Here is a 15,285-nt window from a genome sequence, read left to right as displayed (position 1 = left end):
TAAACTTACAGTCGTTATTTGGGTCCCGTAATAAACTTTTAGTCGTTATGTGGGTCCCGTTATAAACTTACAGTCGTTATGTGGGTTCCGTTACAAACTTACAACTTATATCAACTTTTTGTCGTAGCCTGGGTCCTGTTATAAAATTTCCGTCGTAGGCTGCAGGCTGGGATCCGTTATAAACTTTTTGTTGTAGAGTGGGACCCGTTATAAACTTTTTGTTGTAGAGTGGGACCCGTTATAAACTTATTGTTGTAGAGTGGGACCCGTTATAAACTTATTGTTGTAGAGTGGGACCCGTTATAAACTTTTTGTCGTAGAGTGGGACCCGTTATCAACTTTTTGTTGTAGAGTGGGACCCGTTATAAACTTTTTGTTGTAGAGTGGGACCCGTTATAAACTTTTTGTCGTAGAGTGGGACCCGTTATAAACATTTTGTTGTAGAGTGGGACCCGTTATAAACTTTTTGTCGTAGAGTGGGACCCGTTATAAACTTTTTGTTGTAGAGTGGGACCCGTTATCAACTTTTTTCGTATAGTGGGACCCGTTATCAACTTTTTGTCGTAGAGTGGGACCCGTTATCAACTTTTTGTCGTAGAGTGGGACCCGTTATCAACTTTTTGTCGTAGGCTGGGACATGTTTTAAACTTGCCGTCGTAGTTTGGGACACCTTATAAGTTTTGCGTCGTAGCTGAAATCCGTTTTAAGCTGGCTCCCGTTATAAAGTTTCCTTCGTAGGCGGGACTCCTTGTCAAACTTTCCGTTGTAGGCTAGGACCTCTTGTAGTGTATGTATGGGTTTGTCTTACACCAAAAGGAAAAACTATGCACCTGCATTAGCAAATGTCGATAAATACACCTAATAAAATTGTTTATAGCTTGTGGTTCTAGAAAAGGGTAACCCCGTCTAGTTACGCGGAACTCATTATAACAAAATCTATATTCATGAAAGTGGAACAGTGGAAAGGAACTTAGAAAATTCTGGTGATAATTCCTACTATACATTCGTATGCGGATAGTGGAGTGGCGGTTTTGAGGATCTTTAAAAAAAAATGAAAAACATAATTTGCGGGAATTCGGGGTTTTGAAGGGTAATCATCATCATCATCATCATTCCTTTGTGGCCCCTGGGGAGCAAAGGGCTGCAACCACACATGAAGGGTAATAGTGTTAGTTTATTTTTATATTATATGCTGTTATATAAATAATACTAGTATACATGTATTTTAAAGTACCGTTTGTTACGGATATCGTAATTCATATATATATATATATATATATATATATATATATATATATATATATATATATATATATATATATATTTATATATATACATATATATATATATATACATATATACATATATATAAATATATATATATATATATATATATATATATATATATATATATATATATATATATATATATATACCTATGTAGTGAAAAGAATGCTGCTAACGATACGTTATTGTTACCTAACAGCAACAAGCCAGCTATTTAAAATGAAACCATGCTGACTATGGAGATGGTATGCGCGTGTTAGCCGCTGGTGGTGAGTGCTATCCGACGTGTGTTTACGTGTAGCCGGGCCGGTATCTGGGCGGAGTATAAACTAGACGAGGGTGACGACACGGCCGGCACAAGATGGACCAGACCCACGTGACACGGGGAAGGGGGGGGGGGGTCAAGCGTCTGTTGAACGTTTTCATCTGCACGTGTGGGGGGGGGGAGTAGCCGATTTGTTAACACGTGCGACGTGGTCTATCACATAGTTACTGTAACTTCGTGGTATATGACATAGTTACTGTAACTTGTCTATCACATAGTTACTGTCACTGGTCTATCACATAGTTACTGTAACTGGTCTATCACATAGTTACTGTAACGTCGTGGTCTATCAAATAGTTACTGTCACTGGTCTATCAAATAGTTACTGTAACTGGTCTATCACATAGTTACTGTAACTGGTCTATCACATAGTTACTGTAACTGGTCTATCACATAGTTACTGTAACGTCGTGGTCTATCAAATAGTTACTGTAACTGGTCTATCACATAGTTACTGTAACGTCGTGGTCTATCAAATAGTTACTGTCACTGGTCTATCAAATAGTTACTGTAACTGGTCTATCACATAGTTACTGTAACGTCGTGGTCTATCAAATAGTTACTGTCACTTGTCTATCAAATAGTTACTGCAACTGGTCTATCACATAGAGTAACGCTGTAACATAAAGACTGAATGGCTTTTGTAAACATTTCAAAAGCAATTAGAAATCAAAGGGTCTTTTCAAGTCACTTGTCTAACTTAATTATTACATAACTAATCAATAGTGAAAAATTATCTTAAGCATTTTATGTAAAAGTAATTTTTTTTCGCAGAGATTCAACATAAACAAAAATATAAATTAATAAGAAAATCTGTTAAGTTATTAAAAAATAATTTAAGGTAAAGTATATAAGTAACTCCCCAACAAACATAAACTCTAACACGCGTGCACTCAAAATGCTAAATTTTTCATTTTGAATCAGCCTAAAGATCAACCTGCACAAGGGGTCAGGGTACTACTTAAATCCAAGGTCAAACAGCACAGGCGGTCGTGTGACCCAGTACGCAATATTATGACTTTGGTGCATATATTCGTTGCAAAAAGCGCCCTATAATTAGGGGGTGGGCGGGCTATTATAATTGATCACTAAATGGAAACAGTGGCTTTATTAGGCGCACCTGCACTCCGGGCATCCTCTGGCGCCGGTGTTAGAGGGACCTACAGCGTCCCGTATTCCCCCAAAGTTACATTCATTTTAAAGAACACTCTACACTAGGGATACTGTAGGTTACGACAATCGATCACTAAACACAACCAGAGTTATCTGCTTGCGCCACAGTGTTAGAGTAGGCCTACCCGGTATCTCCCAAGGTCATTCAGCGACGACCCTAACACCGATGCAGTCACCAAGGTGTGCTCTGCTACCAAATTCTTAAGGGGGGACCTGTAGTCAAAACACATTTTGCTACAAGCTATACAATACATGCTTTTTTGGAATTATATTAACTTTAAAATACTTCAAACAATATAATATTATATTTTTGGGGGGACAATTTATACATTTTTTGCCAAATTTGGTGTCAAATTGAACATTTTCTAGGTACACAGTAGAATGAAAATAACTAAAAATATAATTGGAAACAATGCAAAGTAACCTTGCCTATTCATAGTAGACATGACAATTGACTATCTGATAGAAGGAAATTTTGATATCTTACAAAATGAATTTTTTTTACATTTTTAAAAAGTAAATTTTTTTCTTCATATGATTTTCTATGAAAGCTAGTCTAAAAACTATCACAGTTTAAAAAAAAAATTAAAGTTCAGCCAAACTACTACTTTATAGATACATATATTATCAACATACAGTGGCAGTTTGAAGTATTTCTGATAGGCGATTTTTGAGTTAAATTCATTCCCGCGAGATCTATATAGTAAAATTGACAAAACTGAGAAAACTCAAAATTAAGCATTATTCATTTGACTAAATATTTTGTCATATAAGGGTATGCAAGGGCAAAATAATGAATAACTTTAACAAATAATTATTTTGTCCGATATTATTGGGGAAAACAACAATTTACTCAATTTACAAAAAAAAAAAAAAATCGATGCCAATCTTCACTAGATATCAAAATCCCCAAAAAAATGAGATAAACAAAACTGATTTTAGACAAGAAAATTGAAATTTTTCAAGAAAGTTGACTACAGGTCCCCCCTTAAGGTTATCGAAGTACAACTAAAGTTTTCAAACAGCAGGCCTTAGCTCCAGTGCGGACAAACCTGAGCACCAACAACTAACATTCAAGAACCGTGACGTCTTAGAGCCAGTGTGGACTAACCTGAGCACCAACAACTAACATTCAAGAACCGTGACGTCTTAGAGCCAGTGTGGACTAACCTGAGCACCAACAACTAACATTCAAGAACCGTGACGTCTTAGAGCCAGTGTGGACTAACCTGAGCACCAACAACTAACATTCAAGAACCGTGACGTCTTAGAGCCAGTGCGGACAAACCTGAGCACCAACAACTAACATTCAAGAACCGTGACGTCTTAGAGCCAGTGTGGACTAACCTGAGCACCAACAACTAACATTCAAGAACCGTGACGTCTTAGAGCCAGTGTGGACTAACCTGAGCACCAACAACTAACATTCAAGAACCGTGACGTCTTAGAGCCAGTGCGGACAAACCTGAGCACCAACAACTAACATTCAAGAACCGTGACGTCTTAGAGCCAGTGTGGACTAACCTGAGCACCAACAACTAACATTCAAGAACCGTGACGTCTTAGAGCCAGTGTGGACTAACCTGAGCACCAACAACTAACATTCAAGAACCGTGACGTCTTAGAGCCAGTGTGGACTAACCTGAGCACCAACAACTAACATTCAAGAACCGTGACGCCGGTATTGTTCACGTTAACTGTTCTGAAGAACAAGGTCGCAATTCTAAAAATACACACAGGTAACATATTGATGAGACCCTTCAAGAATGGTGTGTTCCTGTAATGTGTTGGGCTACCTACATCACAACAACGCGCGACGAGTGCGCTAGTATTATATATATATATATATATATATATATATATATATATATATATATATATATATATATGTATATGTACATATATATGTATATGTATATATATATATATATATATATATATATATATATATATATATATATATATATATATATATATATATATATATATATATATATATATATATATATATATATATTACATATCCAGAACATGAATCATGACACCCACTTCTGTATCATGTGTAGTCCAGAAATCTATAGGACGTCGCTGTTTCACAACTCAGTTCATTCCATAAATCTATACTAGGCTGAAACTGGTTTACAAAAGAAATCCCATGTTTATGTCATGGTCTGTCTATCATGGAGAATGTGATTTAGTAACGAGGTATAATCCCAAACCTTCAGATGTTGCTATTTGGTTAGGTAATAAAGATAAAATGGTTTCGTTGAGGTTAGGACTTATTTTCTTCTGTGCGTTAATTATTTCAGTCATAAATATTAGCAGTAAGTATCAAAACAGCTTTGATATAGTTTTAAAATTGTTTGTGTTTTTTTTTTTACAATCTAAATGTGTTTGGTAATAAGTGTTTTCTATTCATTAGATGAAATAACCAGTTCATAAATATAATTATACAACTCTAGCCTATTCCAGCAACGTTAGACCAGCAACCCCCTACCCCCAAAGCCTATTATATAATGTACACAATTCTACCTATCCACTATGAATGACCAGTCTTTTCATAGCAGTTAAATGTTTCTATAAGCATACCTGAACTTAACTAGTTTTAGCACATTAACTTTAATATCCACCTACCTTCCTATTATGTTTAGTTTACGTTCGCCTAAAAAAAAATCTACCGGTATAAACTACATATAATTCATCATCTATCAAAATAGTTCTATTCTATAGCGATTGTTTTCTTTTGTAAGCTATAATTTTTAACAAGATGGCCATTTCCATGCGTACTTTGATTAAAAATGAATTGTAATAGATAGAAAACATAAGATGTATACATCTCTTCATTCATTAGATGACAGCACATTGCGGCAGATGAAGTAGATTTCAGCAATTGTAGCGGGATGGGGTTGTAGGTGAATGGGCTTGTGGCAGGGTCGCTTGTTGCTAGGTGGGCGTACAGCTGGTTGGGCGTGTAGCTGGGTAGGCTTGTAGCTGGGTGGGCTTATAGCAGGGCGTGTAGCTAGGTGGGCTTATAGCTGGGTGGGCTTGTAGCTGGGTAGGCTTGTAGCTGCGTGGGGTTGTAGCTGGGTAGGCTTGTAGCTGGGTGGGCTTGTAGCTGGGTAGGCTTATAGATGGGTGAGCTTGTAGCTGGGTGGGCTTGTAGCTGGGTGGGCTCGTAGCTGGGTATTCTTGTAGCTGGGTGGGCTTGTAGCTGTGTGGGCTTGTAGCTGGTTGGGCTTGTAGCTGGGTGGGCTTGTAGCTGGGTGGGCTTGTAGCTGGGTGGGCTTGTAGCTGGGTAGGCTTGTAGCTGGGTGGGGTTGTAGCTGGGTGGGCTTGTAGCTGGGTGGGTTTGTAGCTGGGTATTTTTGTAGCTGGGTGGGCTTGTAGCTGGGTGGGCTTGTAGCAGGGTGGGCTTGTAGCTGAGTGGGCTTGTAGCTGGGTATTCTTGTAAACAGGTGGGCTTGTAGCTGGGTGGGCTTGTAGCTGGGTGGGCTTGTAGCTGGGTGGGCTTGTAGCAGGGCGTTTAGCTAGGTGGGCTTATAGCTGGGTGAGCTTGTAGCTGGGTGAGCTTGTAGCTGGGTGGGCTTGTAGCTGGGTACGCTTGTAGCTGGGTGGGCTTGTAGCTGGGTGGGCTTGTAGCTGGGTAGGCTTGTAGCTGGGTGGGCTTTTAGCTGGGTAGGCTTGTAGCTGGGTGGGCTTGTAGCTGGGTGGGCTTGTAGCTGGGTGGGCTTGTAGTAGGGTGGGCTTGTAGCTGAATGGGCTTGTAGCTGGGTATTCTTGTAAACAGGTGGGCTTGTAGCTGGGTGGGCTTCTAGCTGGGTGGGCTTGTAGCAGGGCGTGTAGCTAGGTGGGCTTATAGCTGGGTGAGCTTGTAGCTGGGTGAGCTTGTAGCTGGGTGGGCTTGTAGCTGGGTACGCTTGTAGCTGGGTGGGCTTGTAGCTGGGTGGGCTTGTAGCTGGGTGGGCTTGTAGCTGGGTGGGCGTGTAGCTGGGTGGGCTTGAAGCTGGGTGGGCTTGTAGCTGGGTGGGCTTGTAGCTGGGTGGGCTTGTAGCTGGGTGGGCTTGTAGCTGGGTGGGATTGTAGCTGGGTGAGCTTGTAGCTGGGTGGGCTTGAAGCTGGGTGGGCTTGTAGCTGGGTGGGCTTATAGCTGGGTGGGCTTATAGCTGGGTGGGCTTGTAGCTGGGTGGGCTTGTAGCTGGGTATTCTTGTAGCTGGGTGTGCTTGTAGCAGGGCGTGTAGCTGGGTGGGCTTGTATCTGGACACTGTCAAAAGTATATATTTCCTATATAAATTCCATTTCGTTCGGGGGGGGGCGGTAGACTTTCTTAGGGGGCGGGGGGGGGGGGCGATGCCTGGAAGAAACTCTTGACGTTCCTTACATAATTGACCCGTCCTTAAAAATGAACTTTTTTTCCCACCAGTCACTAAAAATGAACTTTGTGATTTTTTTTTTCTCTTTATACCTTGCATACCTCTTTTTTTTTTTTAAAAAAAAAAAAAAGCACATTTCAATAAGTCCCCGCCTATTTTATTGTGTAAAAAGTATGTGTAATGTCTAACTCTTATAAAAAAAAATCTTATATAAAATTAATAATAAAAAATATAATTTCAGTCAGCTCTAGATGCTCTCCAGCAGAACTAGGACGCCCCTACTCAATGACTTGTGTATATAACTCACCTACTGAAATCCGACACATGAAATGGTTTGCCAACAACAACAGAACCATCGCTGAATGTTTTGATGACAAGTGTGAAACCTATATAAAGCCTTATGATGCGACTGTCAAGCGGACGTCCGGGAAATACACCTACGGGTTGAACGTTTATGACGTAACTGCTGCACTAGTTGGCGTGTCTATCCAATGCCAAGTTTATGACATCCATCATGTTTATGATATACCTGTTATAAATGTGTGTTTAAATTTAGAAGTTTTCGGTGAGTACCCTTTCTTATTTTTACCTATTTATAAAGTGTCTAAGACATTACCCCCCAACCGTCAATGACCCACAGGATATTTCCCTCCCGACATTACTTCCAGGAGTCATTACCTCTTAACAGTTACCCCCCCCCCCCTCCCCACACACACACTTCCTAAAAAAATCTTATCCTAACCTTAACCTTAACCCTAAGCCTAAGCCTAAGACTAAGCCTAAGCCTTAACTTTAACCCTAACCCTAACCCTAACCCTCACCCTTACCCTTATCTTTATCTTTATCTTAACCCGAACCCTTACCCTTACCTAACCTGACCTAAACTAACTTAACCTTACCCCATCTCTAACTGCTCAGGGGGGGTGGGGTAATTGATGGGAGGAGGGGGGGGGGGTAATGTCCTGCTCCCATTTATAAATACTTATAAAATGAATTTTGTTGTATTGTGGGAAGTAGTTTCTGAGTTTCTTCTATGATCTGTCTAGTTCGTCTATAGAACTATTACATGAAACTATATGACATGTTTCCTTCATACCTAATGCACGCCATGTTAATACCTTATGCGCACCGTGTTAATACCTAATGCGCACTATGTTAATACCTAATGCGCACCATGTTAATACCTAATGCGCACCATGTTAATACCTAATGCGCACTATGTTAATACCTAATGCACACCATGTTAATACCTTATGCGCAGCGTGTTAATACCTAATACGCACCATGTAATTACTAGTTGCGCACCGTGTAACCACCGGTTGCGCACCATGTTAATGCCTTCTGCTCACCGTGTACTCACCTCCCCACCCAGTACGACCAGAAGATGTGGTGTGTGAGCAACCAAAGACCACCAGCACAGATCTCGAACTGGTGTGTAGGACTAGTCAAGTGTATCCCACTGCGGCCTGTCTTCTCTACTCAGGTGTACGTTGTTTCAATTGTTTTATAAATACCTTACACATACATTTTGATCATTCTTTTGCATCAAGTATTGCATCAGAAACATACATTTAATGTCTTGCTTTATGTACTATTTAATTTATTTAAAAGAAAAAATAAATTTAGTAAAGTTTTATGTATAAAATTAAAATTTAAAATAAGTTATCAGAAATTATGCATTCAACATGTCATTATTTTTTCACTTTAAAAAATTTAACCGTAATGAAAGTTATAATAGGCTTGAAAAGTCTTTGTAACAATAATAAATTGAAAAAAAAATATTTAAAACTATGGCAAGCGATAAAATTATAGTTACATTTTTAAAAAATTTAAAACCGTTTGGGAATCATCGTTGAAACTCTTTTTTATATTTTTAGCGCAATTTCCTTACAGGAATTGCGATTATTAACTCGTCATTTCTGGATGGATGGATGGATGGATGGATGGATGTCCGCAGTTTAAGTCGTATCTCTTCAACGAAGCAATATCGATGACTAGTTCCAAAAGCAATTATGTTAAGCAAGTTCCGAGGATGATTGTGGGCCAAAACAATTCCCGGAATTCCTTCCTGAATTTCCCGGAAAAGCCAAAAAACATCGGAAAAATGCAGTTTTTGGCCCATATCTCGGCAACCAGACCACTTAGCGACTTGAAACATTTACCAATCGATTCCTGCCATAATTTAGAACAATATTGCCGAAGAAAGTTTTCAAAAATATCCTTTCGTTCGGTCACAAAAAATTAATAAGAACAAATAAGTTTATATTTATAGGATATTTACTACTTTACTTGTTTAAACTGAGCATCGTGTAGGCCTACTCATTAAAATAAAACTATTTCCGTTGATATAGGTTAATATAGTTGTCTTTATTTTTTACTTATTAATTCAAACGTTATTTTTGCACCCTATTAAATAATAAATATTTTTTCTATTTTGTTTTGAATTATTAAAACTACTTGTGTTGCATTATTTATTTGCTGAATATATGATTTATCTCGATTTAAAATTGTTATGGGTAACATAAGGAAATTGCGCTTAAATTGTCACTAGACTTTTTACTAACCTGTTTTATGAGTATAAGCCGTTAAATAGCTGTTTAGAATTATTTTATCAGTTCAAATATTTTTAAAAAAAAACGCCCTAAACCCAACCTTGAAGTCAACCGGAGTGGCCTGAGAGAGTAAAACAAAGAAAATTACAACAGCTGTTTTCAATGATAAAATACACAATAGAGTTCAATGTAGTTATTAATTTTTAAAAAATAATATAACATCCCCTATCACCACAACATCCGGACTCTACTAATCCAAATTAAAAATAACAGTTGTTAGCTATTTTATTACTAGTAATTATTTGTTCGAATATTTCTTGCCTTATTAATAAAACCGAAGGTCATTTTGTACTAACTTCACAAATGGTGTAAAATTATCAATTTTCGGTTTAAAAATTTGCTTTCTGGCAGAAAAACTTGGAAACCATTTCGAACCAGCTTTTCAAGCCTACTAAAAATATAGTCAATTTAGTAGAACAATTCGTAATTGAGTCGCAGTGGATAAAGAAACATATTTTGTTTTAAAACGTGTCCCTATTTTTTTTTAAATTTTGTGTGTGTAATTATTTTGTCTTTCAGTCCAGTTTAACGTTTCCAAGCACCAGTAAGTTTCACACCCCTATTTTAAGTTCGCCCTACAGCGGAACCGTCTCAGCGGAATGCGGATGGATAACTCCATTAAACTCACTTGGCTTAGGACGTCATGAGTTAGTGGCCCTGATCTATCCCAGTATAACAGACGGTGAATTATATGGGACGAACAGTACAGCAGTAACAGTAGATTTATGTAAGCTATCCCTCCATCTACTTATTACACTGATGCACATAGTTTTCGTTGAGTATCTTTATATTAGTTAAAAATTATAAAAGATTTTAATATTTCTAATATTTTAAATTTAATATTTCTAATTATTTTTATTATTGGATATTACAGCTTTTAAATTGTGTATTTACATAATTTTAGCATCCATTTTTAAATTATTGTTTTATCTTACATAATACAAACCAGTTATATGAACTTTCTTTGTCTAAAACAGGATAAGTTTTAAAAATACAAAAAATGTATGACAGCTAATGTAGCAGGCTCCCTACCACAACCCCATAACAGTCGTCAAAACTTAAACAACAACGTTAAACAATGTTTTGTTAATCGGAGGTTTCAGTTATCTGTTTAAATATGCGAACAATTTTACTGACCAGATTTGCCTAGTGCCGCCTTGGACAAATCTTGCCCAACACCCAACCAAACAATCAGCGTTCAGTCTGTTGTCACGTGCACATGTAGTGTATCACGTGATGGCAACCCGCCAGGCTGGGTCCAGTGGTTCTACAACAACCAACCAGTGGAGACCACATCATCATCGAATGGCTCAGCAACCGTTATCATCTACTACAACATCGACGGTAAGCTACTTCAAAAAAAATTTCATAATTATAAAACAGATGCAACACGATAGCTAACTTTAAAAATGTGATAAAACTTCTCTTTGTTTCTATTTTTAGTATATATATATATATATATATATATATATATATATATATATATATATATATATATATATATATATATATATATATATATATATATATATATATCATAAATTTATGTGTGTAAGTGTGTTTGGGTTTCTATGTCTGGGTGTGTGATCGATGAATCAAATGTTTTCCTTTTAAATTGTTTGTTTTGAAGAATTCCTTTAGATCTAAGATATTATAACTGTGTCTTGTTTACATCTTGTAAAATAACCTCCCCTTTCAGACCCAGCTCCATTGTACGTCTGTCGTGTGGAGTCTCGGCTAGGTTTCGACAACAATACCGTGGTCTTCAAACCCAACTATCAAGGTAATTGTAAGACTGTCTAACCACGCACGCTCCTAATGGCGTGGTCTTCAAACCCAACTATCAAGGTAATTGTAAGACTGTCTAACCACGCACGCTCCTAATGGCGCGGTCTTCAAACCCAACTATCAAGGTAATGTAAAATGTCCGTGTGTGCTTTCTGAACGTGGGGCCCAGAATTAGATTTTTCAATTTTAATGAATTTCCTTTAATATTGTTTATCAATTTTTCTCACTGTCATAAATTCATAAGTGTAACTTTTTCGAATTATTTATATTGGAAATGTACGCAATAATGATTGCAATAGAATAAAATAGTTAGCAGATTTAGTCTATATTCAAGTAAGTAAGTGAAAACATTATAACAAACCAAGAAAAATTACAGGGAAATGGAAACAACTGAGATGATGTTTTATTTCTAAACAAGATTTACGACCCAATTTAAACCAACAAAAAAAAAAAATCTTATTAATTTTAATTAACAGGTAATGAATTAACTAAAATGTTTCTAATTAATCTACAGCTGAAGCAGTCGTCTTGAATTTCAACGCTCTCATCTGGAAAGCTGACAACAACATCTCAATGTCCTGTGTGGCCTCGGGTAACCCAGCACCAAAGATTTCCATTCTACGCAGCGGTAGAGGCTCCGTTGTAGCCAGCACTAGCACGACCCGGGTTCTAAACCACCTGGTGACCGGGGGCACCTGTCTAGATATAGATGAGTACGTGTGTAGGGCTGAGAACAACGGTGGAGTCAGCTCCAAAAATTTTACTTTATATAAAACATGTAAGTTTTGTTGGAATTATATTTGAAATTATGGCTTATTTTAAAAAGATATAAGGGGTCGGGGTGGTCGAGTCGGTAAAGTTCATGGTTGCTAAACCGAAAAGTCTCGAGTTTGAACCCTCGGGCAGATGAGGCTCGTTAGGTGGGGACAGCCACTTTTCTAGGAGAGACAACTCCAAAATCAAACAACTGCTGCCTTGTAGTTTGTTCTTGGTTGGACAAATGCTATGGAAGCAAATCCAAAAAGAAAAGCAGGCTGAAATCGGAGTCAATGGCCTCAATGGCGCATAACCAGTTGACACGTATCCGCAATTGTGATGGAGGCGTGGTCGAGTCGACTAAATCTCATGGTTGATAAATTCGAGATAATCTCAAGTTCGAACCCTCTGTCAGATAAGGCTTGATCCCTTTCAACACTAAAAATTAAGAACGAAATATATATATATATATATATATATATATATATATATATATATATATATATATATATATATATATATATATATATATATATATATACTCTGTATTGTGACTCAAAAACCTAGGTTCACCATTGCTACAACAACACGATCAAAACAATCAAAGTTTCCCAACAACAGCTGGCAATAATGTACTCATTGAAGTCAACATTTTTGGTTATCCTAAGCCTAGCAGCTACTCGCTAAAGTTCGAGTTGCGCGGCATTCTGTTTGAAGTGTGGCCACAGAAATACAACATAAATTATATCGAGACAACGCCTCTCTACGGGGTTGTCAAATTGGCCTTGTTTGATATCCAAGAGGAGATGTTCACTCGTTATGTGCTGACAATCAGCAACTTAGTGGACAATGATCTTCAGTTTTATTTCACCATTACTAAGCCTAATGGTATGTATTGCTGAATTATTTTTTTTAATATTGAAACATATTTTAGTATCTGACTCTAAACTATTAGTAAGGATTTATAACTATAATTTATCCCAACAAAATTAAACGTGATATAATTCAGAGGCGTAGCGACCATTCCCGGCGCCCGGGGACAAACTTTCGCTTTGCATCCCCCCTCTAGATTTCAATTCCCGCCCCCTCTCAAACTTTTGATCTGCAACCCCCCCCCCCCCCTCAAGCTTTCAATTTATTTTTCCAACCCATTTTGGCGCCCCCTAAGGTCGGCGCCTGGGGACATATGTCCCCCCCCCGTCCCCCCCCCTCGCTACGCCTCTCTGCTATATATGAATAAAAGCCGTATTGTATTTAAATACCAGAATACAATCTACATTTTATAAATGTACACACTTTGTGTATCTTCTTTGCATTTAAACCTAAGGCAATTTATTGGAATCATGAATAAAATGAAACAACAACAGAAGAAAGCTAATCCATTCCATGAAATTATTCTCATACATTTATCCAGACAATAAACTGGGTCTAGGCCTCGGCCTAGGAATTGGACTTGGTGCAGCTGTTATCATGGTCGTTGTTGGGGCTGTTGTCTTGTGGAAGTGTCGAACACAAAGGACCAAGTCAGATAATACCAACCAAGCCTTCAACAACAGTGTCACTCAGAACACAGAGGGGCAGATGTAGAAACAACACATAACGAAGGTTGGCGCATAGTGTGGTTAAGTATGTATAGTAAAACACGCTGCTAGAATATAAATTCATGTGTGCCCTTGTAAATATAAGCATATGTACGTTTATATATATATATATATATATATATATATATATATATATATATATATATATATATATATATATATATATATATATATGTATATATATATATATATATACATATATATATATATATATATATATATATATATATATATATATATATATATATATATATATATATATATATATGTGTGTGTGTGTGTGTGTGTGTGTGTGTATTTATTTACTTTTATAACCTGTTTGTCACAGACAGATAGGCATTACGTAAGACAGTTGCTAATAGACACATTTACGAAATGATTGGTTTTTACCTTATCAGGGTAGACAACAGCAAGTCTAGAACTGACCAACACCAACCTGAAACTAGTCACATTCAGGATCCATATAAACAGGACTAACAAACTCCAACATCATCATTTTCATTATTATCATCATCATCTCTCAGCGCTTTTTGATCCGTGAGGCATCAACAAATATACGTTAACTCACCTGTCTCTAGCTATAACCTCAGCCTATTTGTTCGATAGGACTTTTTCCTGTTACCCATTCTCCGTTATCTTCTCATTTCTTTTGACCGTACGCGTTTTCTCTTGTCTAATTTTTTCAAGAGCAGCCCCTAAACAAATGTTGTTAATGCTTTTGTTTTTAAATACTTTCAAAGATTTAAGTAATTAATACAAAATTCCAAAGTTGGAAGTTAAACCACATAATATTTCAATTACTTTTTGTTTTGAAAGTAATATATAGGATAAAAATATCATAGCTAATGTTAGAAATTTTTATTCTTGCTATCTGACATTGTCCTTTTATTTTATTTTTTTATAACTGTTTGTAAAGCTATATTGAAAACTATTGCTTCTAATAGTAAAATGAGTTTTTTTCATTTGAGTGTGTGTTTTTGTAATATAACTTTGTTTTATTATTTTGGACAGCAATCAACTAGTAATATAATTTTCAAACATGACATTTTAGATATTCACTTAAACCAAATGTAATTTACATGCTACTTAAATATTTATATTGGAACTACATGGTTGTGAACACAATTGCTAAAGCAAAAGTTCTTAAGTAAAATCTAAATCTTGATCATGGAAGTTGTCTGTGATTTAAAACAGATCTAACTGGTACCTGACTCAAGTCATGGACAGTAAAGGCTGTGACATTGTGCTGTACATAGTTTCTTCATTAGCGAAAGTAAATTTTTTTAAAAATAGGTGAGGTATACTTCAGGTTTATTTTTGTTATTTTACTTTGCCAGTATTATTAAACTAGGTTGGTCGCGAAATATTACAC

General features: G+C 37.0%; 1 protein-coding gene across 3 annotated transcripts; it reads left to right on the top strand.

The window, feature by feature from the left end:
* Positions 1–4,990: 4,990 nt before the first annotated feature.
* LOC131934844 (hemicentin-1-like) lies at positions 4,991–14,788 on the top strand. Of its 3 annotated transcripts, none has more exons than XM_059290985.1 (10): positions 4,991–5,109; positions 7,398–7,721; positions 8,529–8,641; positions 10,288–10,495; positions 10,909–11,112; positions 11,468–11,551; positions 12,071–12,334; positions 12,880–13,200; positions 13,727–13,917; positions 14,312–14,788. In XM_059290985.1, exons 1-9 carry the CDS (start codon positions 5,043–5,045, stop codon positions 13,897–13,899), a joined length of 1,758 nt encoding a protein of 585 aa, XP_059146968.1. In that variant the 5' UTR covers positions 4,991–5,042; the 3' UTR covers positions 13,900–13,917; positions 14,312–14,788. The 3 variants fall into 3 exon arrangements, with proteins under 3 accessions (XP_059146968.1, XP_059146967.1, XP_059146966.1); XM_059290984.1 differs by having other exon boundaries at positions 13,727–13,938; XM_059290983.1 differs by lacking the exon at positions 14,312–14,788 and having other exon boundaries at positions 4,992–5,109; positions 13,727–14,036.
* Positions 14,789–15,285: the final 497 nt, after the last annotated feature.

The sequence above is a fragment of the Physella acuta genome, unplaced genomic scaffold, assembly GCF_028476545.2.
Source record: "Physella acuta isolate Inbredline_101_S28 unplaced genomic scaffold, ASM2847654v3 ptg000118l, whole genome shotgun sequence".
NCBI lineage: Eukaryota > Metazoa > Mollusca > Gastropoda > Physidae > Physella > Physella acuta.
The sequence above is the reverse complement of the archived record's forward strand: the minus strand, read 5'-3'. Positions and strand labels throughout refer to the sequence as shown.